General features: G+C 44.6%; 4 protein-coding genes across 4 annotated transcripts in view; 1 reads left to right on the top strand and 3 right to left on the bottom strand.

The window, feature by feature from the left end:
- Positions 1 to 18,047, bottom strand: part of LOC144697323 (uncharacterized) — a 90,979-nt gene extending 72,932 nt beyond the window's left edge. Inside the window, exon 1 of the mRNA XM_078569303.1 lies at positions 17,976 to 18,047. The gene's annotated coding sequence lies outside the window, so the exon portion shown is untranslated. The remainder of the gene's footprint in view (positions 1 to 17,975) is intronic.
- The window catches only part of LOC144697392 (uncharacterized), a 558,602-nt gene that overhangs the window by 168,821 nt on the left and 371,545 nt on the right, over positions 1 to 18,236 (bottom strand). The gene's annotated exons all lie outside the window — the stretch shown is intronic.
- The window catches only part of LOC144697427 (uncharacterized), an 87,418-nt gene that overhangs the window by 54,115 nt on the left and 15,067 nt on the right, over positions 1 to 18,236 (top strand). Inside the window, exons 2-4 of the mRNA XM_078569403.1 lie at positions 799 to 2,091; positions 12,494 to 12,653; positions 12,738 to 12,944. Of these exons, the coding sequence (XP_078425529.1) occupies positions 1,188 to 2,091; positions 12,494 to 12,653; positions 12,738 to 12,944 (1,271 nt within the window). The 5' untranslated portion in view covers positions 799 to 1,187. The remainder of the gene's footprint in view (positions 1 to 798; positions 2,092 to 12,493; positions 12,654 to 12,737; positions 12,945 to 18,236) is intronic.
- LOC144697062 (uncharacterized) overlaps positions 1 to 18,236 on the bottom strand; it is a 464,933-nt gene that overhangs the window by 434,982 nt on the left and 11,715 nt on the right. The window lies entirely within an intron of this gene.

Here is an 18,236-nt window from a genome sequence, read left to right as displayed (position 1 = left end):
AGAACCAGCCTCTCCCGCTCTGTCCTCCTGCCCCGTCCCCAGTCTCTATTGGTCCAGAACATCTGTCTATCAGGCGAGTCCCGTGAGCTGGGGCATGCGCCGGACAGCGGGACACCAGTGCGCAGGTGTAGTGTCGAAGAGCTTGGAGCATGCGCATTGCGATTGATGGCCTTGCGAGAAGGCACGCCTGTTTGTCCCGGAGAAGCGGAGTTAGAGCGAGATGGTGGGTGGGAGGATTTGGAAACACTTTGTGGATCTGCAAACCCTGAGGAATAATTGTCAGCTCCTGGTTTGTAGCTGGGGGGCTTCTCCCTCCCGGGAACAGGCCCAGGTTAACGGCCGCCATCCTGGGTCAGCGAGTGGAGGATGGTTCACATCAGAGGATGGGAGAGGGGGGACAATAAATAAGAGGTTACACTTTGGGCTCAAATCAATGAGGAATCTGATCTGTGGGAAGGAAGGAAACCCTGGGAGGTGGGCGGGGAGGATTCAGAAACACCCGCTGGAGGCCCCAAAACCCCAATAAGATTCATTGATTTTATTGTCAGTCTGCAGACAGGAGCTGGAGAACTGAACCCAGGCAGAGGAGAGGAAGGGAGAAAACTGGGAGTGGAGAAAAGAAATGGTGGAGATGGTGAGATGGGTTTGGATTTCAGCCCAGGGAGGAGGGAGAGTGTGTGGGACGGGGATTTACAGCTTTGGGGGAACAAAAGGGGAAAAAATGTTCCACAGAAACTAGAATTGTCAGTTCCTAAGCCTTGAATTTAAAGTGATGACTTGTGTAATCTCCTTTTACAGGATAATATTAGGAGAGGATTTACAGATGGGAAACTCAAACCAAGCTTCATGTCAAGAACTGACAGTCAGTCAGTTCACCAGGACCTGAATATCATCGGCCTTTGAATGTGGAAGATGAAACGTTTGTCTGTTCTGTCTGTGGGAGAAGATTTCAAACATCAGTGCGACTGGAAAAGCACCAAGACACCCCCACCCCCGCCCCCCCCTCCCCCCTGACCCCCTGAGTGACAGCATTACAGTGCACTGACTGTGGAAGGGGTTTTAGCAAGTTACACAGCCTGAAAAAACATCACACCATTTCCCGTTGGGAGAAACTGTACACGTGTTCTATGTGTGGATGAAGCTTCAACTGATTGTCCAACCTGGAGAGACACAAGGATACTGGTACCATGGAGAAACCGTGGAAATGCGAGGACTGTGGTAAAGGATTCAGTTATAGATCCCGGCTGGAATATCATCGACGCAGTCACATCTGGGCCATCACAGTGGAAAAACAATGGAAATGTGAGGACTGTGGTAAAGGTTTCAATTATCCATCCCTGCTGGAAAACCATCGACGCAGTCAAACTGGGGAGAGGCCGTTCATCTGTTCTGTGTGTGGCAAGGGATTTACTCAGCCTACCTGCCTAATGTTGCACCGGCGAATTCACACTGAGGAGAGGCCATTCAGCTGCATTTCCTGTGGAAAGAGGTTCAGGTCTTCATCTGACCTCAATCAACATCAGCGAGTTCACACTGGGGAGAGACCGTTCACCTGCTCCATGTGTGGGAAGGGATTCACAAAGTCATCCAACCTGGTTACTCACCAGCGAATTCACTCTGAGGAGAAGCCATTCAGCTGCACTTCCTGTGGAAAGAGGTTCAGGTATTCATCCGCCCTCGAAGAACACCAGCGAGTTCACACTGGGGAGAAGCCATTCACCTGCTCAGTGTGTGGGCAGGGATTTACTCAGTCATCAAGCCTGGTGAGTCATCAGCGAGTTCACACCGGGGAGAGGCCGTTCAGCTGCACTTCCTGCGGGAAGAGTTTCAAGCAGTCATACGCCCTTGTTGAACACCAGCGAGTTCACAGTGGGGAGAGACCATTCACCTGCTCTGCGTGTGGAAAGAGATTCACTGTATCATCTACCCTTAAGTCACACCAAATTCACACTGATGAGAAGCCATTCAGCTGCACTGACTGTGGAAAGAGGTTCAGATGTTCATCTGCTCTCTCTGCACACCAGCGAGTTCACACTGGAGAGAGACCGTTCACCTGCTCTGTGTGTGGGAAGGGATTCACTCACTCCTGCAGTCTCGTGACACATGAGCGACTTCATAAGTGACTGCAGGAGTTGGATTTTGCTGCTGTTAATCACATCCTGGATTGCTAGTCTGGGTTTGTTTCTGCTGATGTTAACAATCCCTATCACTGGCTGGACTTTAATATTCTGGAGATGTCACTGATTTTCAGGGTTGCAATGTCCCTTTTTAAAATCACTGTCAGTGATCTTTCCCTTTAACTCAAGAACTCTCACCAGGAACTATTAACAATAAAATTATGAACTTTTACTTCAATCCAAAATTAATCTTTGGTGCAAACTCTACAATTCAATGTCTGGAAGGTTCCACTGATTAACATCTCTAAACAGAAAATGCTGATTAATCCTTGCTGACAATTCTGACTTTCTTGCACATTACATACAGTGACAACTTCATTCTGAAATTAAATTATCAAGGAACTCTCATGAGAGAGACATCTCTCAATCTCCATTTAACTATTTTCCGCACCTTCCTGTCATGGTTGAGTTGGACAAACTGAAAGACAGCCGACAAGGATGTCTCAAGCACAGCAAGTCCTGTTTACTGCTGTATCTTCATGATTTATTTCTTCTCTGTTGGAAGGTAGGATCCATTCTATAGGACATGAGTGACACAAAAATCATCATCATATACAAAAACAAAGGTGACAGAGGAGATTGCAACAAGACCTTTGTCCATCAAAGCTCCTCAGTCTCATCCACTCCTTTCATAACAACATACCCTGTACTGTACAGTTTGATGGCTCTGACAGTTTCAGGGTGAAGGATGGAGTGAAACAGGGCCGTGTCCTAGCCCCCACTTTGTTTGGTATTTTCTTCTCCATGTTCCTGACCTTGGCCTTCCCTGCAGATATGGAAGGAGTTTCCCTGCATACTCGATCAGATGGCAAACTCTATAACCTGTCCAGTCTGAAAGTGAAGTCAAAAAAATACAGCCTGTCTCGTTCACAGACCTCTGCTACAGTGATGATGCCATGCTACTGACTCACACAGAAACTCAGCTACAAAGACTCATGCACTGTCTCTCCCATGTCTGTAACTTGTTCTCCCTTACTGTAAACATCAAGAAAACTGTGGTTTGGGTCACATCTCCACCCTAAATATCACACTAAATAACACCACGCTGGAAGTGGTCAGTGAAATCTATGACCTTGGGTCCACAGTGACAGACAATCTGTTTCTCAATGCAGAGCTCAATACACGAATAGGGAAAGCAGTTCCACTTCTGGCCGACTCACGAATTGTCCATGGAATAACATCAAGCTGCCTCTCAGCATCAAGATGCTGGTTTATGACGCCTGTGTCCTCAGCACCTTGTCTGCCTGTGAAACATGGACGATTTACAGTGATCAGGAAAGGAAGCTTAACAACTTTCACCTTCGCTGTTTTCAGCACATTCTGGGCGTCTCAGGGAAAGAATCAGGAATGTGGCAGTCCTCTCAAAGACAAATCTCCCAAGTATTCTGGCTCTCATCAAGCAGAGGTGACTTCACTGGCTCGGGTATGTTCACAGGATGGAGGACGGTCATTATAGTGGCTTGGCAACAGGTGCCAACACTGAAAACAACAACCCACAACCGCACCTGAGAACCATTTCATATGTGCCATATGTGGCAGAACCTGCCTCTAAAGTGAACCATATGAAGCTCCCCCATCCCCAACAGTTTGATTTGCTGTACGTCCACCATCTTATGTAGGTGGAAGGATGTTGACAACATCAGTAAATTGGAAGGCTGGAATGGGAATAGGATCATTAAGGGATTAGGCAGGAAAATACCACAGGGAATGATAGAGAGATGACAGAAATATTCAATAATTATTGTGTTTCAGTACTTACCAGGGAGATAGAACAGGGAGATGTGACATTGAATGATGAGATGAGTCATGAGATAAGTCAATTTAAAGTCCAGAAAGGGGCTGTATTAAAGAAACAAATCAAACTCAAAGAGAATAAAGTCTCGGATCCGAATGGATTGCAACCACAGATTTTTTTAAATCTAGGGAAGAGATAGCAGAAGCCTCACTACACAGATTTAATCATTCATTAAAAAGGTGTAGCGCATGAAGACTGGAAAATAGCTAATGTAACTCCTATATTTAAAATGGTAGACAGAAAATGCCCAGGGAATTATAGACCAGTCAGCTTCACATCCCTGGTAGGAAAAGGTGTGAGTCTGGGTGGAGTAGAGGAACAAAGGGAACTCAGAGTACAAACACACCAAACAATAAAAGTTGTGCCCCAGGTTAACAAGGCCATAAAAAAGCAAACCAAGCATTAGGATTTATTTCAAAGGGATAGAATTGAAATATACAGAAGTTATGCTGAATCTGTATCAAGCCTTGGTGAGACCACACAGCGTACAGTTCTGATCACCATATTATGAAAAGGATACAGAGACACTGGAGGGTGCAGAGAAGATTGACCAGGATGATACCAGCTGGTCTGCAGCACAGTGGAAGAAATGATGTGACGCTGGTCCAGGAGAGGGATGATGGAGAAAGGAGACATGCAAGTGGGAACTCCACTCAAAGCGTTCTCACTTCTGACCCTTTAACCAGCCTCACCCACCACCCCGAGGCAGTACCTGACAAGCTGCCTCATCTCCCACTAGCCGAGTCTATCCCTCCCCCTCCTCTGTTGTACAATGTTGTGAGGGTGCAGCGTGTCACTATTATTCTGGAGTCCCTGGCTGCCGAGTACTGAAGATCACCTCCAGACCTATCCAGACACCTGAGACACATCTTCAACATTGTGATGCTTTGCTCGATGATGCACCTGGTGGTTATGTGACTCTGGTTGTATCATTCCTGAACCTCATTGGTGCAGTTCCTCACATGAGGCAAGTTTGAAGGAGGGGTGTCCCTGGTCTCCAATAATCGGTTCCTTAAATCCGGTTCCTGGAATGAGCACATCTGGAATATTGGAATGTCACAGTCTCAGGGCAGCTTCCAGATCTGGGGTACAATGTTCACTGTTTTATATTCGGGTCTGGTGGGGGATAATGTTTACTGTTTTATATTTAGGTCTGCGGGATAATGTTCACTGTTTAATATTCGGGTCTGGGGGATAATGTTCACTGTTTATATTCGTGTCTGGGGATAATGTTCACTGTTTTATATTCGGGTCTGGGGGATAATGTTAACTTTTATATTTGGGTCTGGAGGATAATGTTCACTGTTTTATATTCAGGTCTGGGGATAATGTTCACTGTTTTATATTCGGGTCTGGGGGATAATGTTCACTGTTTTATATTGGGGTCTGGGGGATAATGTTCACTGTTTTATATTCGGGTCTGGGGGATAATGTTCACTTTTATATTTGGGTCTGTGGGGATAATGTTCACTGTTTTATTTTGGGCTCTGGTGTTTATGAGATAGGGTTGATTCTGCCTCTTGGTGCCTGCTGGGTTGTTAGAGCCACCTTTAAAAGACCTAATCTCAGGTCAGTGACTGAGTTTTCTCCAATAGGATGGGGATTCTGGGTGGGGGTAAAGTGCCTCAGGGACAGTGATGGGCAGGAACGGGTATAAAGTAAACCCGGGCTACACCAGGTAATGGTGACCATGATGAAATCATCACGAACAATCTCAGTGCCATGTTAGAAAACTTTGGAGAATATTTTATCAGAATCTTTGATCAATTTTGTTCGATTAAATATTGTAACTGACAAGTTGGATTGCTGGTTATTTTCCAAAAGGCAGCTCAGGACCATCACTTTCACCATGAACCTGGCCCTGGGGTCTGAGGTGAGCTTCAGACCAGCAGGAATAAGGGAAAGGGACTTGAGAGTCTGTCCCTGAATCTCAACATTTGTTAATGAGATGGATTCATTCAGGACAGACAGCAGGAATTATCTGAGGGAATAACACAGTGCAGTGAGCAAGGAAATCCAGTAGATGTGTGGATGGATTGTCAGAAGGTGTTTGATAAGGTGCTGGACAGGAGGCTTGTTGATAAAGTTAAAGCTCATGGTATTAAAGGGAGTGGGGCAGCATGGGTAGGAATTTGGGAAAGGACAAAAAACAGAGCAATGGTTAATGGATGTTCTTCAGACTGGAGGGATGTAAACACTGGTGTCCCCCAGGGTCAGTGTTGGGACCATTGCTCTCCCCAGTATAGAGAAATGACCTGGGTTTGGGTATATGGGGAAAAAATCAAAATCTTCAGACATCAACATCAGGAGAGTGCGCATTGTCAGCAACTTGGCAAAAAGACTTGCATTGATATAACGCTGTTCACAACCTCAGGAAATCACAACGCACCACAATCTGGGGGAGGATCATACGGCAGGAATAACTCTTCAGTCTGGACACAGTCCAGGGGCATGATGACCATCCACATCTTGTCCTTCTATTCAGCTTCATCTGCTCCACCCCCCACCTTAAACAGTATAAATTTAATCACATTTCTACTTCCCTTTAGCTCTGAAAGAGTCATACAGACTCTAAATGTTAACTCTGTTTTTGTGTCTCCACAGATGCTGTCAGACCTGCTGAGTTTTTCCAGCATGCTCTGTTTTTGTTTCAGATTTCCGGCATCTGCACTATTTTGCTTTTATGACATCTTGTTCCTGTTGGATAAAAGCAAACAAAGCATTTATTCTATAGCTGGTTATCTGATTTTTCATTTTGCACTGTTAACACTGATCTCCTTGGCAATATAGATATTGTGTTTCCTTTCCTTGTTTCCAATTACTGAATATAAGATTTGATTCTACCAATTGTTCAGAACATCATGTAGACCTTCCCAATTGGTTTCCCAGCCCCACCCCATTTTAGCAATGTTTTTAACATGAATTTATCTCCCATTGAACAGTTAATGTAACGGCTGAGGTGGTTCTCCCTGGAGTTTTGAGATGAGCAGCAACATCTTCTCCACTACCTCTAACAGGGAGGTTCTGGAGAAACTGTTTGTGAGTCTGTCGAGTAGTAGTGGGAGTGGGACCCCGGTGGGGGGAATTCACAATCTGGATTTGCAGACCTGTCATGTGCTGAAATGGTCTGTGACCAGGGGAGTGAACAGGGGTGGAGTGAATGGTCATTAAGACGCCAGGCAAGAGGCAAGACAGTGACCCAGTCATTGGGCTTGACCAGATCATCAGCTCCCTTCATGATAGCTTTTTTAGTGTTGTTTCTACAGAGTGATTAAAGCTCTCGACCATTCCACTGGATTCTGGGTGGTAGGGGATGTTGAAATGTTGTCCCATACCCACAAGATGAAAGAGCTGCTGTATTATGTCTGCAGTGAAATGAGAACCATTATCACCCTCTATCCTTTTCAGAAAGCCCCATCTGATTAAGATCTGTTCCCACAAGATTTCAACTGTAGTGACTGCATCAATTTTACAGACAGTGAAAGCTTCAATCCACCAGGTAAACATATCTATAACTACCAGGATATACCAGTCACCTCCTTTTACTGTGGGTTGTGGGACTCTATAATCAATCTGCAATGTTTCCCAGGGACATCATTAAGATGGGACATGCTAATGGCACCTTTCATTTGGCAGAGGCTTGCTTAATTTGGACACAGATGAGATGCAGATTCGGGTGGTGGTGGACATCATGGTGCATCCTCAGCCACCATTAGTAATTATGTAACAAATCGAGGACTTGAAACAGAGAAACACTCCCCTAATTTGATCCATGAACAAAATTCTAAGGCATTGAGATGTGATTCAAATCAAATTAGAGCCATCCTTGTGGTAGAAAACCTTATGATATAGGATGGGTAAATCATTACTTGCTGCGAGGGATGAGGGGAAGACTTTCCTATAGTGTACAGCCTCCTTGACCAGAGTCACATCAGGTCATGGTCCTGACAAGTTTTTACATCAGCCTTAACTGGAGTCTGTCATACTGGTGCCAATGATGGAGTTTTGGGTAGATCCCATGGAATCCCTTCTGGAGCAACTTTCCTGCTGAATCAGTCTGCTTGGTTATTACTATCACCCTCTTCACTAACTCCTGTGGCATTTGAATTGGAGGGTGAGTGGCTTCCTTTCTGTTGTAGAGAAGCTGTGTTTTGCCAGAGTGGTTGGTTTTCCCTGAGGGAGTTACAACCAAAAGATCTTTCAAAATAGTTGGAGATTCTGTCTGCAACGGTTTGAAGGGTTGTGATCACAATTACCTCAGATTTCTGGGCTAAATATTGTGGTGGGTATTTCAAAAGGATGTTACAGCTCTCATGGAGAAACAAAGACACAGCACCATTCTGATACAGTCCACATAAACCCCAATGAGTTTAACAGTAATGTGGCTTTAACAGGTCCAGTGGACATGGCCTCTTACTTCACATGTCACAAAATCACACAGTGCAGAAAAGGCCCTTCGACCCATCGAGTCTGCACCGACACGTGAGAAACATCTGACCTACCTACCTAATCCCATTTACCAGCACTTGCCCCATAGCCTTGAATGTTATGACATGCCAAGTGCTCATCCAAGTACTTTTTAAAAGATGTGAGGCAACCCACCTCCACCACCATCCCAGGCAGTGCATTCCAGACCGTCACCACCCTCTGGGTAAAAAGGTTTTCCCCACATCCCCCCTAAACCTCCTGCACCTCACCTTGAACTTGTGTCCCCTCGTGACTGACCCTTCAACTAAGGGGAACAGCAGCTCCATATCCACCCTGTCCATGCCCTTCATAATCTTGTACACCTCGATCAGGTCACCCCTCAGTCTTCTCTGCTCCAATGAAAACAACCCAAGTCTATCCAACCTCTCTTCATAACTTAAATATTTCATCCCAGGCAACATCCTGGTGAATCTCCTCTGCACCCCCACCAATGCAATCATATCCTTCCTATAATGTGGTGACCAGAACTGCACACAGTACTCCAGCTGTGGCCTCACCAAGTTTCTATACAACTCCAACATGAGCTCCCTACTTTTGTAATCTATGCCTCGATTGATAAAGGCAAGTGTCCCATATGCCTTTTTCATCGCCCCACTAACATGCCCCTCCGCCTTCAGAGATCTATGGACACACACGCCAATGTCCCTTTGTTCCTCAGAACTTCCTAGTGTCATGCTGTTCATTGAATACTTCCTTGTCAAATTACTCCTTCCAAAGTGTATGACCTCACACTATTCAGGGTTAAATTCCATCTGCCACTTATCTGCCCATTTGACCATCTTGTCTCTATCTTCCTGTCGCCCAAGACACTCAACCTCACTGTTAACCACCCAGCCAATCTTTGTGTCATCTGCAAACTTATTAATCCTACCTCCCACATAGTCATCTATGTTGTTTATATAAATGACAAATAACAGCGGACCCAGCAAAGATCCCTGTGGTACGTCATTGGACACTGGTTTCCAGTCACTAAAGCATCCTTCTGCCATCACCCTCTGTCTCCTACAAATAAGCTAATTTTGAATCCACCTTATCAAATTACCCTGTATCCCATGTGCATTTGCCTTCTTTATAAGTCTCCCATGTGGGACCTTGTCAAAGGCTTTGCTGAAATCCATGTAAACTACATCAACTACACTACCCTCATCCACACACCTAGTCACCTCCTCAAAAAATTCAATCAAATTTGTTAGGCATGACCTCCCTCTGACAAAGCCATGCTGATTATCCCTGATCAAAACTTGCCTCTCCAAGTGGAGATAGATTCTCTCCTTCAGAATTTTCTCCAATAATCTGGGATCATCTGGGATTCTTTCATACTGAAACACACCAACCAATTGGTAATTTTGTGGTTTTTGATTGTTAATACTGCTTTACGACTGTACTCCGCAATTCATCCACTCTATCACACCGGGGATACTCCCTTAACTTGGCCCTTTACTTATAATGTCACTGTGGTGTGTGGGGAGTGTAGAATTATTGAATTAAGATCGACCAGGTATTCTGTGTGCTTAACTAACCAGTGAACCCTTAATCTGCTTAATACACTGGGCAATCGATCTTTCCACAGGGGTGAGTGTGTCTGAGAAATATACAGAGGAAAACATGTTCAATTAATCCTTGCATTACTACAGCAGATATTCATTGTTCTGTCTCTGCCAGTAGGGCTGTGGAATTGATTGGATAGATCTTCCAAAAGAACCAGCACAGGCATGATGGGCCGAATGGTTTCCATCTGTGCTGTTTCATTCTGTAAAGCAGTGAATATAAATTATCAGAGAAAAACCAGTGACTATGGAATTGAACCCAGCCAGAGTCAGCCCCTTTGGGGGAGGAGTGAGTGGAGAAACAATGTTGAGAATTCAGTGTATTCCCACAGGACAGCAGTGGTTTAAATCACTTCGGGAAATGTAGCATGGCAGAGCAGCCACTCACTGGGATTTTTGTCTCCTTTTGTTCAGTATCTCAAGTGAAGAACAATTATTTTCTATTCCCAGTTTGAAGTTTCGATGTCGCTGTTTTTACCCAACGTTCCGTGCGGAACTGAAAGTGCCCTATTCACCCTGCAGGAGCCCAGTGCGCAGGCGCAGTGCCCTGTCTCTGGAGCATGCGCAGTGTTATTGATCAGCGTCGTGCTGCAGATGGTTTTGAAATCAGGTGAGCGCGATTGGGGCGCAGGGAGGGAACAGAGCAGATGGGTGGGTAGGAGTGGAAGGGGAGGCTTCAGAAAGACCTTGTGTAGGCCGCAAGTCCCGAATAAGAACCGAAAGCTCCCGCCTTTGTAGCTTCGGGCTTTTTCCCGGAAACCGGCCCAGGTTAATATCGCCATCTTAGTTCAGCGGGGAGCAGAGCGCATGCGTGGCCATCCTGGTGACGCTACAGAGTGGGCGGAGCTTCAGTGTCGCAGTGACCAGGAGAGTTTTGATGCTGAAACAAAGACAAAAATTGCTGGAAAAACTCAGCAGGTCTGACAGAGCATTCTGAAGATGAGTCATCTGGACTCGAAACGTTAACTCTGTTTCTCTCTCCACAGATGCTTTCAGAACTGCTGAGTTTTTCCAGCAATTTTTGTTTTTGTTTCAGATTTCCAGCATCCGCAGTATTTTGCTTTTATCTTTGAGTTTTTATGCTGAACTGACTGATGTCTTTTGACAACTCTTTTCACAGGCTTCCATGCTGTAAACTCAAAACATTCCATCTCTTTTGAATTTATATCGTTGACTGACGGTTATGATATTTGAGATCTCCTACAGGGGGTTAGAAGATTTGAAAGCTACTAGAATTTCATCTGACTCCAGTGTTTCTGATATCGTTCCAGCTGCCATCTCCAGCAAGAGATTTTAAATGTGAAAACAGTGAAATCGTTTCAGAAGTGAGTATTATTGAGCGTTCATCTACAATTTAGAGATTTTAGTGCTGTGCTGTGGTTCCATATCTCTGGGGCTAGTGTGGCTCCTTTACCGTGGATCTGAATCAATGTCCATCTTGCTCTGTTTCACCTTTGCCCTCCCCAGTCACCTCTCTGTCACTGTTTAACTTCGTCAGCCTCTAATAATGGGTGTATTTTAACCATGCCTGATATTTTACTGTTATTTCCACCAAATCTATCCGAATGAAGTTTCGACTGCCACCCCCTGGCTATTCACTGCTGATTTACCAGCTTTATCTTCCCATGCTGATGAATTATTTTTCCTGCACCAGGGATCATTTCTTTTCTGCTTCTGAGCTTGTAATGATGATCAAATGATGCTATTTTTCTTCCCTGTAATTCTCTATTTTTCTTCCCTGTAATTCAACCTGCATATCCTAAAACATTAACTCTCTTTCACAATTTCACAGGGGGTTAGAAAGGGAGGATTGTGGTCAAGAAACTCAAACCAAATATCACATTAGGATCTGACGGAGCCGTCCAATTTATCATAACCTGAATAGCATAGACTCTTGCACATGGAAGGAAAGGGCACCATTCTCAGTGGAGAGAAATTGTACACGTGTTCTGTGTGTGGACGAGGCTTCAGCCGATCATCTGGCCTGTCGAAGCACAAACGCAGTCACAATGGGGAGAAGCCATGTAAGTGTGGGGACTGTGGGAAGGGATTCAATCACCCATCGGAGCTGGAAACTCATCGACGCAGCCACACTGGGGAGAGGCCTTTTACCTGCTCTATATGTGGGAAGAGCTTCACTCAGTCATCCCACCTGCTGAGACACCAACGGGTTCACACTGAGGAGAGACCTTTTAAATGCCCAGACTGTGGGAAGTGCTATAAAGGTTCCAGCGATCTGATGTCCCATCAACGTGTTCACACTGATGAGAGACCTTTTAAATGCTCAGATTGTGGAAAGTGTTATAAAAGTTCTGGGGAACTGATGCGTCATCAACGTGTTCACACTGACGAGAGACCTTTTAAATGCCTGGACTGTGGGAAGTGCTATAAAAGTTCCAGCGAACTGATGTCTCATCAACGTGTTCATACTGACGAGAGACCTTTTGAATGCCTGGACTGTGGGAAGTGCTATAAAAGTTCAGGAGAACTGTTGCACCATCAACGTGTTCACACAGATGAGAGACCATTCAGGTGCTCACACTGTGGGGCTGGGTTCAGGAGATCATCTGGCCTCACTGAACACCAGCGAACTCACACTGGGGAGAGGCCGTTCACTTGCATGGAGTGTGGGAAGAGATTCACTCAGTCATCCACCCTGCTGAGACACCAGCAAGTTCACACTGAGGAGAGACCTTTTAAATGCCCAGACTGCGGGAAGTGCTATAAAAGTTCTGGGGAACTTATGATTCATCAACGTGTTCACACTGATGAGAGACCATTCAGGTGCGCTCACTGTGGAACTGGGTTCAAACAATCATCTCAACTCACTAAACACCAGCGCACTCACACTGGGGAGAGGCCGTTCACCTGCATTGTGTGTGGGAAGGGATTCACTCAGTCAAGCACTCTGCTGACACATCAGCAAGTTCACAGTGAGGACAGACAATTGAAATGCCCAGACTGTGGGAAGTGCTATAAAAGACCTGGGGCCATCCCACCTCATGTTACACCAGCAAGTTCACACAGGGGAGAGGCCATTCACCTCGACTGTGTGTGGGAAAGGATTCACTCAGCCATTCACCCTGATGAGACACCAGCAAGTTCACAAGTGACTTCAGGAGATGGATTTTGCTGTTAATCACATCCAGGACACAACCATATTCAGTAGAGTCCTTTTTCTGCTGATATTAATAAACTCCAGCCCAGTTATGGGTGTTAATATTCTGGATAAATATCTGGATAAATTAGCTTTATGTCAAACAAATTGTGGCAAATCTTTTTAATATGTCTAACACAAGTTAGTTCCTTTTGAAGTGCTGTCCCTCCCCTCTGCCTCCTCCATCCTCACCTCCAACAACAAGTGCAAGGAGCTCATTAACTTCTTTATCACTAAGATCGAGACTACCCAATCGGTTGACCCTGCCATGACCCTCCCTTCCACCACCCCACTGAACCAAACTATCTCTAAAGTTTCTCCTTGTCTGAGCCCTGAACTCTCATCTTTCTCCAGTTTCTCTCCCAGCTCCCGTAATGCACTGTCTAAGCTCATCTTTTCCAAGAGACACCTCTCAAACCTCCTCTTAAACATCTCTGTTCCAAGGAGAACATCACCAGCTTCTCCAGACCTTCCATAGACCGGTGGTGATCCATCAATCTGCAATCATTCGAGTAAGTCTCTTTCATACCCTCTCCAAAGCCTTCACATCCTCCCTAAAGTGTGGGACTCCGAATGGGACACAATACTGCAGCTGGTACTGAACTAGTGAATTACATCGGTTCAGCATAATTTCCTGGCTTTTCTTCTCAATGTCTCTATATATAAAGCCGAGAATCGCATACGCTTTATTACCTGCTTTCTTAACCTGTCCTGCCTTCTTCAAATATTTCTGCATAAACACCCCCTTAAAATTATCCTATTTCTTATGTCATAGAGGTCTACAGCACAGAAAAAGGTCCTTTGGCCCATCGAGTCAGTGCCGGTCAAACAAGCACCTATTCTCATCCCGTTTTCCAGCACTAGGCCCATAGCCTTGTATGCCATGGCATTGCAAGTGCACATCCAAACACTTCTTAAATGTTAAGAGGGTTTCTGCCTTTACTACCCTTTCAGGCAGTGAGTTCCAGATTCCCATCACCCTTTGGGTGAAAAAATTCTTCCTCTCATTACCTCCAAACCTCCTGCCCCTTACCTTAAATCTATGCCCCATGGTTATTGATCCCTTCACCAAGGGGAAAAGTTCCTTCCTGTCTACCCTAACTATGCCCCTCATAATTTTATACACCTCAATCATGTCGCCCTTCAATCTCCTCTGCTGCTGTGAAAATAACCCCAGTCTATCCAATCTCTCCTCATAACTAAAACTCTCCAGCCCAGGCAACATCCTGGTAAATCTCCTCTGCGCTCTCTCTAATGCAATCACATCCTTCCTATAATGTGGATTCCAGAACTGCATGCAATACTCTAGCTGTGGCCTAACCAGCGTTTTATACAGTTCCAGCATAACCTCCCTGCTATTATATTCTATGCCTTGGCTAATAAAGGCAAGTATCCCATATGCCTTCTTAACCAACTTATCTACCTGTCCCGCTACCTAAAGGGACTGGTGGACATGCACACCAAGGTCCCTCTGATCCTCGGTACTTCCCAGGGTCCTACCTTTCATCGTGTATTCCTGTGCCTTGTTTGTCCTGCCCAAGTGCATCATCTCACACTTATCCGGATTAAATTCCATTTGCCACTGATCAGTCCGTCTATATCCTCCTGTAATCTAAGGCTATCCTCCTCACTATTTACCACCCCACCAATTTTCGTGTCATCCTCGAACTTACTGATAAACCCTCATACATTCAAGTCTAAATCACTTATATATACCACAAGCAGCAACGGACCCAACATCGATCCCTGTGGAACTCCACTGGACACAGGTATCCAGGCACAAAAACACCCCTTGACTATCACCCTCTGCTTCCTGCCACTTAGCCAATTCTGGACCCAATTTGCCAAATTGCCTTGGATCCCGTGGGCTCTTACCTTTGTTATCAGTCTCCCATATGGGACCTGTTCAATCGCCTTGCTGAAGTCCAAGTTGACTACGTCAAATACATTACCCTCATCTACACACCTAGTCACCTCTTCAAAAAATTCAATCAAATTGGTCAGACATGACCTCCCCTTAACAAAACCATGCTGACTGTCCTTGATTAATCCCTGCCTCTCCAAGTGTGGATTAATTCTGTCCCTCAGAATTGGTTCCTTTAGTTTCCCCACCACTGAGGTTAGACTGACTGGCCTGTAGTTTTCTGGTTTATCCCTTCCTCCCTTCTGTCCTCCAGTCCTCTGGCACCTCTCCTGTGGCCAGAGAGGTATTGAAAATTATTGCCAGAGCCCCTGCTATCTCCTCCCTTGCCTCACTCATCAGCCTGGGATACCTTTCATCCGGGCCTGAAGATTTATCTACTTTTAAGCCTGCCAGACCACATAGAACCTCCTCCCTTTCTATGCTAATTTCTTGAAGTATATCAAGTCCTTCTGCCTGATTTCCATACCCCCTCCTCTTTTACTTCCTTCCCTATCTCGCCTGAAGTGGATATGTATTGCGCCTTCTCATTCTTCCTGTCAAAATGTATCACCTCACACCTAGCTGCACTGAATGTCATCCGTCATGAGTCTGTCCATTCGCCCAGCTGTGTCTGTGTCCTATTAAAATCTAATCTTATTTTCTTCACTGATTTATCTACACTTTCAAGTTTTGTCAGCTGAAAATTTCAAAATTGTGCCCTGTACCCCCAATTACAAGCCTTAATGTACATAAAAAGCAGCAGTACTGAACCCTGTAGACAACCACTTTATACCTCCCTCCAGTAAGAAGAATAGCCATTCACCACAACTCTCTCATTTGTAACCCTCATCCAATTTTGTATCTTGCTGCTGCTGCCCTTTTCTGCCTTTATCCCATGACCTCCAATTTTACCAATTGCATTTTGAAAGTCCCAATACACAACATTTACTGCACTTTCCTCATCCCACTCTCTATGTTAACCCACAAACAAAAAAAGTCAGTCCAGTTAGTTAAAAATGATTTGCCCTTAATAAATCCATGCTGGCTCTCCTTTTTCAGTCTATACTTGGTAATGTGGGTGTTAATGTTTTCCTGGATTTTTGTTTCTAAAAGCTCCATCACCAGCGTTAAACTGACCAGCATTAATTACCAGGTTTATCCATCTCCCCTTTTTGAGCAAAGGTGTAATATTTATAGTCTTCCAGTCCTCTATTTTCACCCAGATATATAAGGTGTTTCGGAAACTTGTGACTAATTGCCTCCTCAGTATTTACCCTTCCTTCCCTCAGCAACCAGGAATGCAATCCCATCTGCACAGGGTGACTTACTCACCTTCAGTACTGCCCATCTGTTATTTATCTATTTCTTATCTCTATTATCTCAGACCGCTCCATTTTTCATATAGTGTTGACAAAGTTCACTTCGTAAGGAAACCCCTTAATAAAAGAAACATTAGTTATTAAAAATAAAGATGGAAAGTGCTGGAAAAGCTCAGCAGGTCTGGCAGCATCTGTGGAGCGAGAGAAACAGTTTATGTTTTGTTATGATCCCAGCTGATGTTAGTACTGGACAAGTCAGATCCCAGGGTGAAAGCTTTTTCAGAAACCGCGGAGGCAAGTTGCTGAACAAATTCACACGACTGCTGATTAACTTTTAACACAAAGGATAAAATATTTATTAAACAAGAAAAATGAACTATATCACGCCAGAAAAAAAGGTTGGAAAGATCTCAATACAAACACAAGAAAATGCTTCAAAGTTACGCTATTCCTTTATTCCAGCAATATCTTTACTGACACATAAACCAGTAAAAAGTCACCAATAGCTTGACAGGAAGGCTTCTCGCTTGGGACTGGCACAGTTGTAAATTGTTTTCTTCTGGTAAATTCCTGAGCATTCACTCAATGTTTTTCACTGAACTTGTATCTCTCCCCAAGACACCTTAAACTCTTAAAGTCTTCCAGTAGCACCTCAGCTAAACTGATCACTTTTTCTGAATTCTATAACTGACTATTCAGTCAACTACTGGTGCTAATGGCCTTAAAAGTTTTCTTATCAGAGAACTTAAAATTCCTGTCCCTTCTCTCTGACATGCACAGAACTATCTTCCTCCCAACTCCTGTCTTTCTTTGTGTCTGTCCCTGGATCACTGATGCAAGGCAACAGGAAAGTTTTTTTTCTTTACTTTGTATTTTTTGCCCTGACTCTCAAAACTTTTAACCCCATTTGACCCATCTCTTTCACCTCAGGGCTTGTAACACCTCATTCAAAATGTACATATACAAACAAACCCAAAAGACCTGACCGTTCAGACTCCCAGACACCAAGGCTGGCAGCAACCTAAATGAAACTGAATCCATTTGTGTATATATATATATATGTGTACACATATATATTCAACTTTAAATTATACGTTATTGATAACAGTTTCAAGTCCATGTGATTCTTCTTTGGAACTGGTTATTAAGGTTGCTGGAGTATATTTTCTGACAAAACAATCGGCTGCAAGGAAATTGACTAAATGTTGTGATGAAACATATATGAAATACACAATTATCATTCAGGTTATATTACCAGCAGGTCAACAAAGGCACGGCAAACAATGAGCCATATGATCTGCTGTTTTGCAATGGTTCTGGTGCTGCTCAACGTACCAGACCATTTATCAGAACAACTGATTTATGTTGGCAAAACAGGTGTATTCTTTTTACTTTTAGCAATGTTTTGAGCACCAAATTCGATCCATAGCCACAAACATCAAATGTGTATCACTTGATTATTAATGTTATATCTTGGCCCTCTGGAACTGAGCTTTCCTCACAAAGGGGGCGATCCGATGGCAGAGGTATTACCCAGCATTCTCTGCGGGACAGACTGTGCCCTGTCCTCACAACAAAAACAGAATTACCTGGAAAAACTCAGCAGGTCTGGCAGCATCGGCGGAGAAGAATAAAGTTGACGTTTCGAGTCCTCATGACCCTTCAACAGAACTGAGTAAAATTAGGAGAGAGGTGAAATATGTCCTCACTGCAGGTGCATCTGCGCAGGCGCAGTACCGGGCTGTGTCCCGAGCATGCGCAGTGCGGGTGCTGGAGTTTGACGGAGGTGCCAGGAAGTCGTGTCGCATTCGCAACAGGTGAGAGAAACAGCCGAGTGCAGGAGAGGAATG

This window comes from Cetorhinus maximus, chromosome 23, assembly GCF_964194155.1.
Source record: "Cetorhinus maximus chromosome 23, sCetMax3.hap1.1, whole genome shotgun sequence".
NCBI classification, from domain to species: Eukaryota; Metazoa; Chordata; class Chondrichthyes; order Lamniformes; family Cetorhinidae; genus Cetorhinus; species Cetorhinus maximus.
This window is presented reverse-complemented; position numbering and strand designations above follow the sequence as displayed.